The 18,050-nt window shown below is 44.4% G+C and overlaps 1 protein-coding gene across 1 annotated transcript in view; it reads right to left on the reverse strand.

The window, feature by feature from the left end:
• Positions 1-10,881: 10,881 nt before the first annotated feature.
• Positions 10,882-18,050, reverse strand: part of LOC148105968 (NACHT, LRR and PYD domains-containing protein 3-like) — a 30,586-nt gene continuing 23,417 nt past the window's right edge. Inside the window, exons 9-11 of the mRNA XM_087837999.1 lie at positions 14,269-14,442; positions 11,678-11,724; positions 10,882-11,529 (exon numbers count right to left, since the gene is read on the reverse strand). Coding sequence (XP_087694125.1) covers positions 10,973-11,529; positions 11,678-11,724; positions 14,269-14,442 — 778 coding nt within the window. The 3' untranslated portion in view covers positions 10,882-10,972. The remainder of the gene's footprint in view (positions 11,530-11,677; positions 11,725-14,268; positions 14,443-18,050) is intronic.

Genomic DNA, 18,050 nt, shown 5'->3' on the forward strand with positions numbered 1-18,050 from the left:
CCACTAGAGAACGATCATTCAGTTCATTCAGACAGTGGAACAGATTGATGCTTTTCTCTGCAGACAGATTCTTACTGAGCTTCTTCTTGATGTACTGAACTGTTTCCTGATTGGTCTGTGAGCTACTTCCTGTCTGTGTCAGTAGACCTCGCAGGAGACTTTGATTGGTCTGCAGTGAAAGACCCAGGAGGAAGCGGAGGAACAAGTCCAGGTGGCCATTTGGACTCTGTAAGGCCTTGTTCACAGCACTCTGGTGGAGAGATTGTAGGTTTGGTTTGCTAATAAACTTAAACCACCAGTAGGTTGATTGTTGTTCTTCCAGCAGATTGCGTCCATAGTTGATGAAGGTCAGATGGACATGAAGAGCAGCCAGAAACTCCTGAACACTCAGATGGATGAAGCAGAACACCTTGTCCTGGTACAGTTTTCTCTCCTCTTTAAAGATCTGTGTGAACACTCCTGAGTACACTGAGGCTGCTCTGATATCGATGCCACACTCTGTCAGGTCTGATTCATAGAAGATCAGGTTTCCTTTCTGCAGCTGATCAAAAGCCAGTTTTCCCAGAGACTCCATCATCTTCCTGCTCTCTGGACTCCAGTGTGGATCTGTCTCAGCTCCTCCATCATACTTGACCTTCTTCACTTTGGCCTGAACCACCAGGAAGTGGATGTACATCTCAGTCAGGGTCTTGGGCAGCTGTCCTCCCTCTCTGGTTTCCAGCACATCCTCCAGAACTGTAGCAGTGATCCAGCAGAAGACTGGGATGTGGCACATGATGTGGAGGCTTCGTGATGTCTTGATGTGGGAGATGATCCTGCTGGCCTGCTCCTCATCTCTGAATCTCTTCCTGAAGTACTCCTCCTTCTGTGGGTCAGTGAACCCTCTGACCTCTGTCACCATGCCAACACAGTCAGGAGGGATCTGATTGGCTGCTGCAGGCCGTGTGGTTATCCAGAGGCGAGCAGAGGGAAGCAGTTTCCCCCTGATGAGGTTTATCAGCAGCACATCCACTGGGGTGGACTTTCTAGGGTCAGTTAGGATTGTAGTTTTGTGGAAGTCCAGAGGAAGTCGACACTCATCCAGACCATCAAAGATGAACACAACCTGGAAGTCTTCAAAGCTGCAGATTCCTGCTTCTTTGGTTTCTGTAAAGAAGTGATGAACAAGTCCCACCAAGCTGAACTTTTCCTCTTTCAGCACATTCAGCTCTCTGAAAGTGAATGGAAATATGAACTGGATGTCCTGGTTGCCTTTGTCTTCAGCCCAGTCAAGGGTGTATTTCTGTGTTAAGACTGTTTTCCCAATGCCAGCCACTCCCTTTGTCAGCACTGTTCTGATTGGTTCATCTCTTCCAGGTGAGGCTTTAAAGATGTCTTCTTGTCTGATTGTTGTTTCTGGTCTGTGTGGTTTCCTGGATGCTGTTTCAATCTGTCTGACCTCATGTTCATCATTGACCTCTGCAGTCCCTCCCTCTGTGATGTAGAGCTCTGTGTAGATCTGATTCAGAAGGGTTGGGTTTCCTGCTTTAGCGATCCCCTCAAACACACACTGGAACTTCTTCTTCAGTGCAGATTTAAGGTTACGATGACAAACTGCAGCTTGAAGTTCTGAATAATAATAATAAAAATACAACTTCAACAATCACATTTTAGAAAATGCTGATGACAATTTCTGACCCACCGAGAAATGACTGAACACACTGGTGTCACAAGTCTCTCATTTATCCAGCAACTTAAATCTTTAGATAAATCCTCTTACGTCTCTGCAGACGGTCAGCCAGCTCCTCCTGCTTCATTCTCCTCAGGAAGTCCACTGTGATCTTCACAAATGCCTCTCTGCTGTTTCTCCTCTGCTCATCATCCTCCCTCTGAAACTCCAAGCACTGGGACTTATTTGGATTCAGAGCCTTCTGGATCTTCTTCAGCTCGTTCTTCACAAAAGTGATGATGTTGTCCTCCAGCAGCTGGAACAGAATACTTTATGAATGAGCCACCACTCTGAACTTCAGTCTCCACAACATCAAGAAGGTCCTGAGGAAATGTGAACGCTGGTTTGAGGGCGGAGTCAAGGAGGCCATTTATGTGAAAAGGGAAAGACCATCTCTGAATGGAGGAGGGGCCTAAGGGTACATCTGTCACCATCTTTAACAACACTTTAACAAACAACATGAGATTTTAACAGTAATGTAAAAATCCTGTGATTCATTGTTATTAAGCACAAACACATCTATGGACCCGTTTCCATTAGTAGCTGCTCAGATCGACTCACCACAGGTCGCCACGACTGGACTGGATCCACTGGTTTCCATTACAGTTGAGGACCACCTAATGTGGTCGTCTCAGTACAGCCGAGTGTCAACTCACATCATTAGTAAGTGTTAATGCTCCTAATTTCCATCATATTTGTCATTTATTGCTCAAAGTTATTGTAGAAACAGTTATTCAGCTTCATTCTCACTGATCTCAACTACAAACTGTTTCACTTTGGTTTCTGTTTAAAGCCTCGATGTTTAAAACGTTTCCCTGTGATCAATGTTCCCTCTAATGTTTCATGTGTCTGAACACACAAACTCCCTGAGCGTCCCTTGGACCACTGTGAGCAACAGCAGACGTGTGCACTGTGGTCACGCCAGCATCGAGTCATCCAAGTTACATGTTTATTAAAGTAATCAAATTACAGCATTTATGTTAGACTACTTTTAATTAACTGCTTTAGCCCACTTACAATGAAAATTAAAAACAATCTTGTTCATGACTTGTGTAGCATGTTAACACTATTGGAAGGAAAAATAAAGTGAACTCCAATTTTGAAAACACAACTTTATTTATTTTTCTTTTTTTTATTATTAAGCTCTGACTTGTATTATGAGTCTGTGGTCTGGGAGAGAGTCTGTAACTCTGGATGCAAAATACAGTAAATAATGACCAGTGCTGGGCAATTAATTAGATAGTTACTTCTTCAAAAAGGTAAAACAAAGTAAATGGCCTGCATTTGTATAGCGCTTTACTCAGTCACCAAGGACCCCAAAGCGCTTTACACTACATTCAGTCATTCACACACACTGGTGATGGCAGCTACATTGTAGCCACAGCTGCCCTGGGGCGCACTGACAGAGGCGAGGCTGCCGGACACTGGCGCCACCCTCTGACCACCCCCAGTAGGCAAACATTGGGTTAGCATCTTGCCCAAGGATATTTGGCATGCAGCCAGGAGGCAGCCTGGGATCAAACCACCGACCTTCTGTTTAGTGGCTGACCTGCTCTGCCACCTGAGCTACAGCCACCCCAGTTTTTTTGCAGCTGTTTACCTAAAAATGCAGCCAAGGCTTTTTTTTTAAATAAACATTTCAAACTATTTACAGAACAATCAGCTGTTCTGCATCAAAGTTGATGCCACACAAATTATTTGTGTCACTCCAAAAATAATTTCTGTCCACTATGAGATGAAGGAGAACAACAGCCTGATACCTGCAGGCCTGACAGCAGCAGATGTATCACTGCTGTAACACCTGTAACATTCAGCAGTCACCTCATTGTTCTGACACACAACAACACTATTGACTACACACTAACTACACACTAACTACACACTAACTACACAAGATTTGCGCTAAACGTCTCAAATCTCTCACATCTCAAACACGCCGTCACTCCTAAAACTTCCCCCTCCCTAAACAGCTAAAGGCCATGTTGCCATATCATTCTTTGATTGGTCGACATGGTACTTTTTTCCACCAATAGGAAATTGGTTTCATCTTTGTTCACAGGCTTTTGAGTGTTTTCCTTATAAAACGCAGTTTTTACCGTTTCTTCCTGCAGTAAATATAAACATAAAGACAAACTGTTAAAGGAGGAAACAAAGCAAACTTACAGCTTCTTCACACACCAACAACAAGCTCCACTCCACGAAGTTCAGGAAGTTAAAGTAAACTTTGAGCAGGAAGGAAACACCCAAAGAGACGTTTGAGGGCAATCTGGAGCATTGGACACTGTGTGCTGCGTTCACGTGCACCTTGGAAACCCCAAACCTCTGGCAGGCTGTGATTTATTTCTGCTGTTTCTCCTCTTTGAAACACAAACTGAAACAAAATTTCACTCCGTCATCACTTTGTTGTTCTTCCTGCAGCGTTTAAATATTTCAACACTGAACTGATGTTTTTTCAAAGCTCATTTCAACCTGTTGAAGTCATGAATGAAAGTGCAGACTGAGAGTGGATCACATGATGTTTAAGGTGTGTCATGTGACATGTTCAGTATTGTCACACATGTCTAGATTGTCCCTGATATCATAGCTGCTCAAACACTGATGATTATATTTGAAGAATTATTACTGATGGCAGCAAAGTTTGAATGGAGCTCTCTGTCTGTGCTGATTTGTCGCCCTCTGGAGGTCAAAGCACAAACTGCATGATGTCACTGTAACCACCACAGTGACAGGAAGTGTTTTTATGACTGAAACACTGAAATGATGCTAACGGCTGTCGTTAGGCTCACTGACAGCAGTGCTGATGTGTTCATGTCAAACACTGGCTCAGGTCAGGCTCCTTCTTCCTTCTCCAGCGTGAGGCCGCCCTCAGACCCAGAGGAGCTCTGACCTTTGACCTCCTGACCCTAACCATTTTAGTCTTGTTGCATCTTTAAATGCAAATCCATCCAAACTGTAGCCGAGCAAAAGAAGCTGGAAGTTGTTCTATGAATGATGTTGTTGAAGGAGCTTGGAAAGAAAAGCGTCTGGACTTCTTTAAGTTGCTTGAAGAGGGACTTGGACGTCTTAACGCCCACTCACATCCTGGGACATTTGATCACAGGAAATCACATGATAGCGTGGGGCTAGATCTCACAATGGGTTCACCCAAAACCTTGGCTGACTGCGACCCATACCCGTTTTCACACCTTGGCTCATGTGATTAGGTGGAGGATCAACAGGGGCTCCATGTCCCTGAATTTAAACTGAATTTAAACACACCGTGCACAATGCCAAGTTAGATAAGGGTTAAAAGAACAAGATAAGAATAAATAAAAAGATAAAATAAGGATAAAAATTAACTTAAAAAATAAAATAAAAAGATAAATAACTGCAAATAAGTACAAATAAGTAACTGAAGACACGTGTGGTCTGCAGATGTCGATGTACATGGATGTACAAAAGAGTTTAATGTGCAAAATGAACTTAGTGTGCAACGTGACCTGATGTGCAAACTGCAGTTTGAGGTCGGTCAGCTGTTCAGGAGTCTGATAGCAGTGGGGAAGATGGAGTTGTTGAGTCTGGATGTTCTAGATTTCACACTTCTGAACCTTCGTCTCGAGGGCAGAGGTGTGTCTCTCCTCTGGACTCTGTGATGGTAGCTGCTCTGCAGAGAGGGCAGCGGGGTCCTGATGATCTTCTCCACAGTTGTTATCACTCTCTGCAGGCGTTTGCGGTTTGCAGTAGTGCTGCTGTACCATGCAGTGATGCAGCTGGTCAGGCTGCTCTCCACAGTGCAGCTGTAGAACCTGCTGAGGATCTTGGCCAACATACCAAATTTCCTCAGCCTCCTCAGGAAATACAGCAGCTGCTGAGCCTTCTTGACCAGCTGTGTGGTGTTCAGTGTCCAGGTGAGGTCCTCACTGATGTGGATGCCCAGGTACTGCTGCTCACCCTCTCCACTTCACGCTCCCGGGTAAACAGCAGTTGGTGAGGCCTCTTCTTCTTCCTCATGTCCACTATCATCTCCTTTGTCTCATCAGTGTTGAGGGTGAGGTTGTTGTCCTCACACCGTGACACCAGACCGGCCTCCTCTCTCCTATAAGCCACGTCGTCCTCTCCAGTGATGCGACCGATCACTGCAGTGTCATCCGTGAACTTCAAAATGATGTTGTCTTTGTTGGAGGTGACACAGTCATGGGTGACCAGGGTGTAGAGGATGGGACTGAGGACGCAACCCTGTGGGACGCCAGTGTTTGTCTGCCAGTCAAAAAGTCCGGTAGCCAGTCACAGAGGGTGGAGGGTGCAGGTCGAGTGTAGCCAGTCACAGAGGGTGGAGGGTGCAGGTCGAGTGTAGCCAGTCACAGAGGGTGGAGGGAGCAGGCCGAGTGTGGCCAGTCACAGAGGGTGGAGGGTGCAGGCCGAGTGTAGCCAGTCACAGAGGGTGGAGGGTGCAGGCCGAGTGTAGCCAGTCACAGAGGGTGGGGTGCAGGCCGAGTGTAGCCAGTGACAGAGGGTGGAGGGTGCAGGTCGAGTGTAGCCAGTCACAGAGGGTGGAGGGTGCAGGCCGAGTGTAGCCAGTCACAGAGGGTGGAGGGCGCAGGTCGAGTGTAGCCAGTCACAGAGGGTGGAGGGTGCAGGCCGAGTGTAGCCAGTCACAGAGGGTGGAGGGCGCAGGTCGAGTGTAGCCAGTCACAGAGGGTGGAGGGCGCAGGCCGAGTGTAGCCAGTCACAGAGGGTGGAGGGCGCAGGCCGAGTGTAGCCAGTCACAGAGGGTGGAGGGCGCAGGCCGAGTGTAGCCAGTCACAGAGGGTGGAGGGCGCAGGCCGAGTGTAGCCAGTCACAGAGGGTGGTGACTGGCTACACTGGGTGTAGTGACTGGGTGTAGTGACCAGGTGACTGGTGGTGTCACCACACATCACACAGACATCGAAACTTCAAACCCTCAGACTGAAGACACCATCAGAAATAAATAGATTGTGATGAAGATGAAGAACTGGAACAGTTTGCTGTGGTTTCTTCTGTTCCTGTCAGAAATAAGAGTCTGGCAGCACTTTGCTCTCCTTCCACATGTTTAAGGAGGAAGTGAAGAAGAGCGAGTGAGTCGTCTTCCTCTGTGGGCCCAACATCAGGCAGCAGCCACGTATTTTTAAAAACCCAGCACACTGCTTCAGAAACACTGAGTCCAGGTGACCAGAGTCATGTGATCAGTGAGGTCTTCACTCAGGACGTCACAGCTTCAGGACCTGATTCAGAGGTTTATAAGGACGTGGATCATTGGTGCTGATGTTGTGTGAGAGCTGGTGAACCATGGGGAACATAAATAACAACCAGGCCATCAGCAATTCTACCCCCAGCTCTAAAACCTACATAATACACTATACATATAGTTATATAGGTTATAGTATGTTATATATAAACGTAGCTGAAGCAGTTTCATTTGTAGCTTCACGCTGCACTTCATATGTCTGTCCACCAGATGGCAGCACAGAGGCCTGTGTTGGAAAGCTTTGAGTAATGAAGCGTTTTCAATCCAAGCTTCAGAAAGCTTCATGTGGTCATTGTTGGGTTCAATATTGAGGAGGGTTAGAGGAGGTAATCAACTTTCAAAATAACAACACTGATCCGGCCAGGTGGAGTCAAACGATGATTTAATGCACGCGTGGAGGGACCACCGCCGTACGCAGACAGCGCCGATCCCCGACTTACAGAGCATAAGCAGATGCTTTATATACCATCAGGGCTTAAATTTAATACGCCCCTTCAACGTCAATCAGATACAGGTCATACATAGGTTTCAAAACCACAAAGACTTTTAACACAGTTTAAAATAACATTGTCTCCGTCTCCACAGCAGATGCTTCCTGTCAGCCTTCTGACTTTCACTTCTCGTCTGGAACACCAGACCCACACCCTGCAAGAAACTGTTCCTCTTTTTGCAGAGACAATTTTGCAGTTGCAAGCAAACATGACTAACCTCTCACCTATAAATGAGTCTATCTACTATGTGTGTGTGTGTGTGTGTGTGTGTGTGTGTGGGGCTCGACCTCACACGAACTTTGTCTTATGAGAAGAGATGCCAATTCTCATGTGCATAATAACCTAACTGAAACTATATCTGTAATATGTTGAATAAATGTTTTAATCAAACTTCAAAGCTTAATAAAAAGATATAAATGACTAAAAGATAACAATGAATAACCTGGTTATTCAAATAGCATCCTCCCAACAGCTCCTCAAAGTACCTTTCACAAGCACGCTCTGCAAAAGCCTGCACTTCCTGTCTACTTTGGCACAGAGTGTACTCAGAGTTAGGCCTTTCAGAATCAGCACATACACATTTAAGATTATAACAAGCATTCAAAAGCATTTAAGATCATTGATTTAACTCAACAGTTTAACGTGGTTATAACTGCACCTGTAATAAAGGCTAATTGGGCACCAATATGTTTAAACATCTGAATGCAATATCAATGCTGTAGATTATGTTATTAATGTTAGTACTGCAATGGTAATGATGATGATTATTAACAATAGCAGTAAAATAGTTTCCCTAATCCCCACATCATCAAGGAAGCAACCAGGAAATATCTGCTGTGTGTAAAAACAGCAACACAAGAATCCAGAATGAAGACAAGAAACTCAAAGCTCACACACAAAACAGGTGGAGCTAATTTTGTGACGTGTTTCTGTAAAAACACCACAGAAGTGAATCATCAAAGTTTCCATGTGAGCTGATGATGCTGCTGCAGAGTTTCTGTGAACCTCCTGTGACCCCGCCTCCTCATACAGAGACATCTTATTGCTCTTCAAACTGCATCACGTGGACACATGTGATTGTGTATTGTAGTATTGATCCCAATGCTGGTATTAGTACTGGATCAATAACACTGGATGGATGCGTTCAGCATGGAGCCCCTGAGCTGTGTTACAGACAAACATGGAAACTGACAGGTCTGTGTCATTCACAGTCTGTAACACTTCTAAACAACAGAGGCTGACCCAAGTGCCTCAGAGCCAGGCACGCTCACATCACAGCTCTCTAAATAAGCCAGTTTCAAAATAAGAGCTGAAAGCTGTGTTTGCTTGTGTTAGCTTATTATTGTGGAGACTAACATTCAGTGATCATGTGTTCAGACTCATAATGATTCCTCTCAGAAATCCTGATCTTTGTATTTACTGTGTGTTGGATCAATAACTGAGATTCATCGTATCACACAGCTGTGCTGCTGCTGCTGCTGCTGATGTCAGCACATCTGGAACAATACGAGGTACAGTGGGGCAAAAAAGTATTTAGTCAGCCACCGTTTGTGCAAGTTCCCTCACTTAAAATGATGATAGAGGTCAGTAATTTACACCAGAGGTACACTTCAACTGTGAGAGACAGAATGTGAAAAAAAAATCCATGAATTCACATGGTAGGATTTGTAAAGAATTTATTGGTTTGTTGGATCAATAACTGAGATTCATCGTATCGCACAGCTGTGCTGCTGCTGCTGGTGATGTCAGCACATCTGGAACAATACGAGGTATCTGCTACCAGACTGAGCAGGACGTGAGACCTGTGGACTGTTTAAAGCTGTCCCTCCACAGCTCACTCAGACCTGATCCACACCTCAGTGATATTCTCTGACTTCCTCAGTAGAGACAGAAACCATTCAGATCTGGGACGATCAGCTGACTGATGATGTCACACAGACTGTGTTTTTCAGGAACAGTGATTCTGATGTGAGCCTGCTAGCTGACAGCAGACCTGATGAAACCACATGTTCACATCTGTGAGGACAGACTGGACTCTTTGACTGCACCTTGGTTCTCCTCAGAGGTCTGTACAGGAGCATGTCCACCCCCACTGAAGATCTCAGTCACTGTGAAACATAGAAAGCTGCTTGTGTAGCCTCTGCCTCACATGTAGATACAGCTACAGGTTTCTCTGTCAGTCAGACTGAAACAGTGTCCTGATGCTGCATCATTCAGCTCTGTGCCCCAGTCAGCATCACTGTGAGCTACCAGTGTCAGTGTTTCTGCCCTTTTCCTGTAACACTAGACTCAGCACAGGCTCAGCTGCTATCCAGTGTTGGACTTTGGCTTCAGCTGCTGTGATAGATCCTCTAACATAGATCAGCTCTGCTACATGTTGTTAGATAAGTGCAGCTGCCTGTCATGTCCTGATGTTTCTCTGGCTCAGCAGCTTCTCCATCAGAGGTTCACATGGAGCTGATCCAGTATCTCCAGTAACTGTGTTCTGTGCCTCACTGGTTCATCCTTCTGTCTGTGTGACGTCAGTCAGATGTTGAAGTTCAACTCTGTAATCTTCACTGTGTCACAGAGTTCAGTGAGTCCCGTTATTCACAGTATCAATCAGATCATCAGAGAACAGCTGATCAGCAATCAGTGGTGCCAACAGCACCTCCTGTGGTGAGAGGATGCAATAATGCAATGTAGCATTTTTACACTCAACACTTCCAGTCATGGAAACTGTCTGTTGGATCTGTTTGACGTTGCTTTCTTGTGTTGCTTTCTTGGTTAGAGTTCCTCACAAATGTCCAGATTATTCTTCTAATGAGGCGTCGACCATGTTTTCAGTTCTTTGGAAGAAAACATCGCCCTTTGCCATCCTTACTTTTCTTTGACTTCTTCAAATGCAGCTGAACTCCAGCTGGTATTTTATTGGACTTTGCAGCTGTTTCTGGTCATCAGTTCATTCCTGCAAACCTCTGAACCTGAACAACAATGATGCTGCATTGCTGGCTGATCCCAAAAGGTTGATTCTGTTCATCTGGACGTTTTCACAAACGTTTGCTCACTGATCAGGTGACTTCTTCAGTCTCAGCTGACTGCAGCTTTACAACCTTACAAACAGCACATTTGCACAATGACTGAAACCAGCAGCAGCAGCACCTGATATATATGATACTAATATAATACATATACATATATAATCCATACTAATGATGAAGGAACTGAGCTCACAGTCCATTGTTCATTCAGTGAACTACTCAGTTTATTTTGGGCCTCAGAAATGCTCACTCTGTTTGTACATCACTGTCAGCAATAGACTCATTCTGCTGTGTGGACAGGAACACATGTGACATCACTTCCTGTTTGTTTGTGACTGAAGAGGAAGAAGTTTACAAGGAATCATTTAGAAGAGTTTCAAACACCAACTGATTGAATCCATGAATGTGAAAACGTGTTTGTAAGTGAAAGAGACAGACATGTACAGACTGAACTATCTGTTCAACAGTCAGAGTGTTTCTGTAACAGGAGACACTCTTTACACCCCACTCAGCACAGGGACACTGAGTCACCACGAGACCAGTAATAAAACCCAAACCCAGGATAAAGAGTTTGAGTGAATGTGGTGTTGAAGGTGTGGAGGTGGATCAGAGTGTCAGAGGAGACTCTGTAGAAGGACAGAGTGCCAGCAGGACAGTCCACATACACTGCTGCTCTGTTAGAGACAGAGGAGGAGGAGGAGGAGGAGGAGGAGGAGGAGGAGGAGATGGATGTTTGTCTGTTATTGTGCCAGACAGAATGAGGACCATCATAACCACACTCCAGACTCCAGGTCTGATCATCGTATCCAAACAAACAGTCACTGTCTCCTTTCCTTCTGATGCTTCTGTAACTCACTGATATATAAACGTCTCCTCTCCACTCGACCTCCCAGTAACAGCGACCAGTCAGACCATTTCTACACAGCAGCTGAGGATAAACATCAAATCTGTCTGGATGATCAGGATATGACTGAACCTCCTTCACACGTGTCACCTTCCTGTTGTTGTCAGACAGTTGGAGCTTTGTGTTCACTGTGTTTGTGTCGATTGTGAGTTGACAGGAATCTGATGGAGAGAACAAACACAATCCAGCTGCAGTTATTGATCCATCATCTGTTCATTGATTGACACTTTGATGATGACTCCTGACATGATGAAGATGGTTGAATGTGTGCTGCTTTGTTTTCATGAATCCCATTAAAAACACACTTACACTTCCTCAGACCTGGTGTCAACCATCGGACTCCAGCAGGCTCCACCCTGAAAGGAGGAGGGGGGTCAGAGCAGCACAGTCAGCATGCACACATGGACATTACATGGCTCTCATACACACACTGTTACACACTGAGCTCAAAGCTCGGCTCCACTGTTTTATTCAAAGAAATCTACATTTATTTATCAGCACATTTAAAAACAGCTTGAGCCAAAGTGCTGCACAGAGTAGAGAGAAAATAGGAAACATACACAGTAATTACTATAAAGACTCGTCAGAATTGAAAGCTACAGAGTACAAATGTGTTTCCAACCGGGTTTTAAAAATGTCGAGTGTTGGTGACGACCTGATGTGAAGGGCGACTGTTCCAGAGTTTGGCTGCAGCGATCGATAAAGCTCACCTCTGTTTTTACGTCTAGTTCTGGTCAGAAGCTACTTATCTGCAGACCTGAGGGCTCGACTTGGATTATTTTGTTAAAGAGAGATAAGATGGAGCCAATCCATTCAGAGATTTAAAGACAAACAACCAGATCTGGAAGTGGATTCTACCACGTACTGGTAACCAGTGGAAAAAGCTGGAAAAAGCTGGTGATGGGTCGTCTAGCACAGACCCACTGCTGGAACCAGACAATTCATGAGGGAGAGAACTGTGACAGCGCCGTTCCTTCACTTGACCTCAGTCGCTCTCGTCTGCTCCCTCGTAACACTGCTCTTTATTGAGGTTACATGAATATGCAGAAGTTCATTAACATATGACGTCTTACACAGGTATGAACAAAGAGTAACAGTCTGTGCATAGTGTAGGTATGTGTGTGTGTGTGTGTGTGTTCCAGATGTGACCCTGCGACCCCAAAGCTGGTGCTAAGAGTCCAGTGGTCCCCCTAACAAAGGGCTCTTATACTTAACCAGACACAGAGTAGGTGTCCTCCTACACCATAAATCAGTAAGAGAAGGTTCGACCTCTCTCATGACCTTAAGGTGTGTGTGCATGCCAGAGCACTCTGGAAGGCACACAGAGTCTTCACAGACTACTAAGGATCAAACCTCTATCATTATGAAATCGATTATAAAACTCATATATGAGTAAATATTTCTAAGCAAACCTTACAGATGGTTTTAAAAGCAGAATTTATTTGTTTCTCAAATGAGAAAGAGCTATCGAGAAACACTCCTAAATCTTTAGCAAACAGAGTTCTGAGCTTTTCCAGTGGGCCAAGGTCAACATTATTAGATAATGCTAATTCATTTCCCTTGCATTATAACAATGTGAGGAGTTAATGCTAAGTATACTGCCATTAGCAGCTAATTCTAATTAGGGTTGAATAATTATTACCAGCAATTGCTAATATCGTTTTCTCTTCCCTTTTAACAATGTGAACAGCTAGTGCTAGGTAGGCTGATGCTAGCAGCTAATGCTAATTTGACGTGAATTAGCATTATATTATTGAGCAGTTAATGCTAAGTAGGCTGCCATTATTAACTAATGCTACTTTGACGTGAATTAGCATTATGTGCTAATGCTAATACTGTTTTCCCTTACTTTTTAACAATGTGAGCCGCTAATTTTAAATACGCTGTTGTAAAAAGCTAATGCTAATTTAGTGTTACTTAGCATTATTCAATAATGCTAACACTGTTTTCTCTTACTTATTAAAAATGATAGTAGCTAATACTAATACTCTTTTCCATTGGGTAACAACGATGTGAGGAGTTAATGCTAAGTAGGCTGCTTTTAGCGGCTTATTCTAATTAGGGGTGAATAATTATTAGCAGCTAATGCTAATACCGTTTTCTCTTTCCTTATAACAATATGAGCAGCTAATGCTAATTTGATGTGAATTAGCATTATATTAGTGAGGAGTTAATGCTAAGTAGGCTACCATTAGCAGCTAAAGCTAATTTGAGGTGAATAAGCATTAGCTGCTAATGCTAATACCCTTATATCTTGTGTTATAATGATGTGAGACGTTAATGCTAAATAGGCTTCCATGAGTGACTCTTTTCCCTTGTATTATAAAGATGTGAAGAGTTTATGCTAAGTCAGCTGCCATTAGCAGCTAATGCTAATACTGTTTTCCCTTGCTTTATACAACTTGAGCAGCTATTGCTAAGTAGGCCACTTTGCTCTGCTAAGGATTTGTGTGACCATGATGGAAACTCTGATAAGCTAATGCTGCTAAGCTAATGCTGTTTATGGGCCCTGTTAGAATCATTATTTCATTCTCATACTGTTGTTTGAGAACAATAACAGAAAAATGTGCACTTGAGAACAAATTTATTGTAAATTCAGCTGTGAATGTAGAGTTTGTCATTATTTAAGCTTCCATTTCCAAATGTTAACTGACACTTTATTAGGTACACTGACATCTATCTCAGGTACACCTGTGACCTAAATGTTCCTGCAAACAGACTCCTTGGAGACCCTTTCATAAATATCCATGTACTATCCAGCTACACTAGTGTGTCTGTCCCTGAAAATATTCCTGCATGTGTGATTGTTCATGTCTCATCTGCAGGAAACAAACAGGAATTGAGTGAAAGACTCAGGAAATGTTTCCAGCTCTTCCTCCTCTATCAGACATTCTTCATACCTGAGAGTGTCCAGTCTCCAGCCTGGATCCTTCAGTCCAGCCGACAGCAGCTTCATTCCTGAGTCACCAGGGTGATTGTAGCTCAGGTCCAGCTCTCTCAGATGGGAGGGGTTGGAGCTCAGAGCTGAGGCCAGAGAAGTACAGCCTTCCTCTGTGATCAGACAGCCTGAAAGACTACAGACAAACAAAACAACAATCTATCTGTCAACAACCGTTTTCTCTTTGTCACAATAACATCTATCCATTTACATCCATTCAATGTAACTTTATTTATAAGTGACAATACCCAACAGACAACAACAGTCAGCTGAAGCTGTTTAACAGTGTAAGGTAACAGCCTCCAATATTAGAGAAAAAGCCCCAAACATCAGACAATCCACTGTGAGCAGCACTTGGTGATGGTGGGAAGGAAGAACTCCCTTTGACACAAAGATCCTCCCAATGAAAACAGGCTCCAGGAGGAGCATCTACCATGACTGGTTGCAGGGTGAGGGGAAAGAGAAGACATGAGCTCAGAGAGACAAGAACAAAACACAAACTAAGGAGAGAGAAGACAAAAGTTAAGGACATGCAGTAGTGACATATAAAAGCATCAGAAGTGAAAAGAGGGGAGAAGAAAGCAGAGCATCATGGGAAGTCCACCAACAGCCTGAGCCTATAGCAGCATAACTAAGGGATGGTTCAGGGTCACCTGATCCAGCTCAAACTATAAGCTCTATCAAAAAGGAAAGTTTGCAGCTGATCTTCAAAGTAGAGAGGGTGTCTGTCTCCTGAACTCAAACTGGGAGCTGCTTCCACATCCAGTCCAACATAGCCAGGCTTTCTTTGCTGCTTTGACAAAACCTCAAATCCCAGTCAGAGATGATGAGCATCATCACAGTGATGATCATTTCTCTGTTAACCCAGGCTTTCTGCTTCAGGATCTGTGCACGCTCACAGAACAAGGAGACCTTTAAACATCATTTCACTAAATGGATGGACTGAGCTCAGCCTACAGATGAACTGGTGCCAGAGATCATAAAGAACATCAAACAGTCAAATTCAAAACTTTTAATGGAAATATGAGATTAATGCTGCAGACAATCATGAACCTGCTGAATTCATGAACATCAAGAATGCAGCGAGTGGTAAAATAAAGATTTGACCTCAGTGTGCCCAGTGTTACTGTCTATTCCTAACATATTCCTAACATGATAGCTGCACTTTAGAGCTCTAAAACTGGAACTGACACATATTTAAAGTCTTCATGTTACTCAGTACATTCAGTTCTGACACTCGCCCACAGTCCAACAAAGGAAACATGGAGATCACATCAGTTTGTCATCAAAGTCTAATTATTAGGGCAACTTAACCTGTTATTATCTCGTTAACTCATTAATTGATTAACGTCAGCAATTATTTTAATCACAGTTTTTAAAATCATGATTATTGTGAAGGTGCTCACTGGCTCTGAATATAAAAGCCATGGGTCACAGGAGGGTTGTTGATCAGTGCTGGCTTGAAATGGGCGTCATTATGCGTCTCAGCCAATGAGAGCATTGAGGGTGGGCCTAATACTACTGCAGCGTTTACATGACCCAGGACAGAAAGAAAGGGGCGGGGACAGGAATATGGAGACAGGTACAGATCTTTGACATGTTCATTTTAAACTGTTCCAGGAGGCAGTGTTGATACAACTAAAGTTATTTTTAAGTAAAGTTGAGTTTTTTATCGTCGGAGTACTTCAAGTCTGAAGTATCACTTAAATGCATTACACGCTGTTGATGGCAGCAAACAAACCACCCAAACAAACAGAGGTGGGAGGCTTGGGCAGACTACGTAGATTCAGCTTGTGGGAGGAGTGTAGATAAACCAAAGAAAGACAAGCTAACAAACGCCACAGTGAAGTGAGTAGCTACAAACTGCAGGCCGATTAGTGTTGTTGAAGAAGTCGGTCTGAGGAACGTTCTTAGGATCAACAAATGACGGCGTGTATGATCCTCCCTCAAGACGCAGCATCACAGGAAGAATACATGAGCTGTAGAAAAAGGAGAGACTACGAAAGCCACGGTGTTACAACATGAACCTGCTTTTGGTCTCTCTGGAGACTACTGGACGTAGCTGGGTAACCATGGTTACCTGGGAGTTACAGAAACGTGCAGAACATGTGATTCATGTTGCACAGCAGTGGGACATTTGAAATAAAGTCAGCACACTCAGTACAGATAGTGCATCAAATATGATGCTGCTGCCAGACGTCTGCCTTTGAACACGTCCCTGCATCGCGCACAACACCAAGGTTGCCATGGCAATCACAGCTAACAGGGACAAAGTGCACAGCTGGAAGCCTGCAGGTATATTTAACATGATGTATTTCTCAGTGTCCTGTCTGTGTGTGAGAGACAAACAGCCTCTGTATGTGTGTGTAAATACAGCATGAATATGTAGAGGACATGTTTGTGGATATAAGTAAATGAATGCTCTGCGTCATTTGAATCTTTGATTCTTGTTTCTGTTGCAGGTCTGTGACTGAACTTCTGGGAGGAGAAACGTTGGTTTCATGCTCTGTGATTCTGTGTTTTGTCATCTCTCTCAGGTGATGGAGAGCTCAGATGATGACCCCACCTACGTGGTCAAATTCAAGTCTACATTCAGAACAGACCTGGAGACACGCAAGCAAAATGCCAACATTGTATATGTGAAAACTGCTGCTGCACTGGAGCCAGATTCAAGGAGCTCAAGTGTTTACCCAGATCTTACTGAACTTACTGAAGGAACAGAGGGTTGTTGGAGGGAAACCTGTGGAAGCAACAACATCCGAGCCACCAGAGAAAAAGTTGGGACTGCTTTCACAGCTAGAGATTGACGAGGTACAACATAAATGCTACGGCAAGGAGGAGTCAGGACGCCAGGTCAGGGGGGAGATATCATCACCCCCACCCGAGATTGGGTACATAGCCCCAAGTGCGACAGAAGAAGGATCGTTGAGTGTGAGAGGAACTGACCTGAAATATAGGATCATGGCCAAGCTTGAAACCTGGATCCCCCGAAGCCGGTTACCAAGATTACGTGACGTACCCTCAGAAGGTCTGCTAGAGGATGTTAACGCAGCACTACGGACAATACCTACAACCACGATTACCGAGACTAACAAGCTGATCTACAATACGGCAGCAGTGATCAGTGAGATGCTTGGCTACAAGTTGAACAGCCACAAGGGGAAGTACCCTCAATGGAGAAGGAGGCTAGAGGGCAAGATCAAAGTAGCACGGAGGGAGGTTAGTCAACTAACGGAGTTGCAAAAAGGTGCGACAAAGAAGGTGCATAAGAAATACAGCAAGCTGTCCATAACTGAGGCCTTGGAAACTGCCAAGCAAAGACTCACAGCCTTGGCCAGCCGCTTGAGGAGGTATACCAGAGAAATAGAAGGCAGGAGAATAAACCAGCTGTTCTCCACAGAACCAGCAAAGGTGTACTCTCAGTGGCAAGGGAACAATAATAAGAGAACAGCACCACCAAGGCTGGAGACGGAGCAATACTGGAAGAGCATATGGGAGAAGGACGCAACCCATAACGGCAATGATCAGTGGCTAGTGGATCTGAGGGCAGACCATAGCAACCTCCCTGAACAGGGTCCAGTAACCATCACAGTGGCAGATATCCAAGAAAGGGTCTCCAGTATGAAGAGTTGGACAGCACCAGGGCCCGACATGGTTCACGCCTACTGGCTAAAGAAGCTGACTGCACTCCATGAGCGTCTGGCAGCACAAATGAACCAGCTGCTAGTTAACGAGGGACACCCG

The sequence above is a fragment of the Neolamprologus brichardi genome, chromosome 3 (assembly GCF_056152115.1).
Source record: "Neolamprologus brichardi isolate AB-2024 chromosome 3, ASM5615211v1, whole genome shotgun sequence".
In the NCBI taxonomy this organism is placed as follows: domain Eukaryota; kingdom Metazoa; phylum Chordata; class Actinopteri; order Cichliformes; family Cichlidae; genus Neolamprologus; species Neolamprologus brichardi.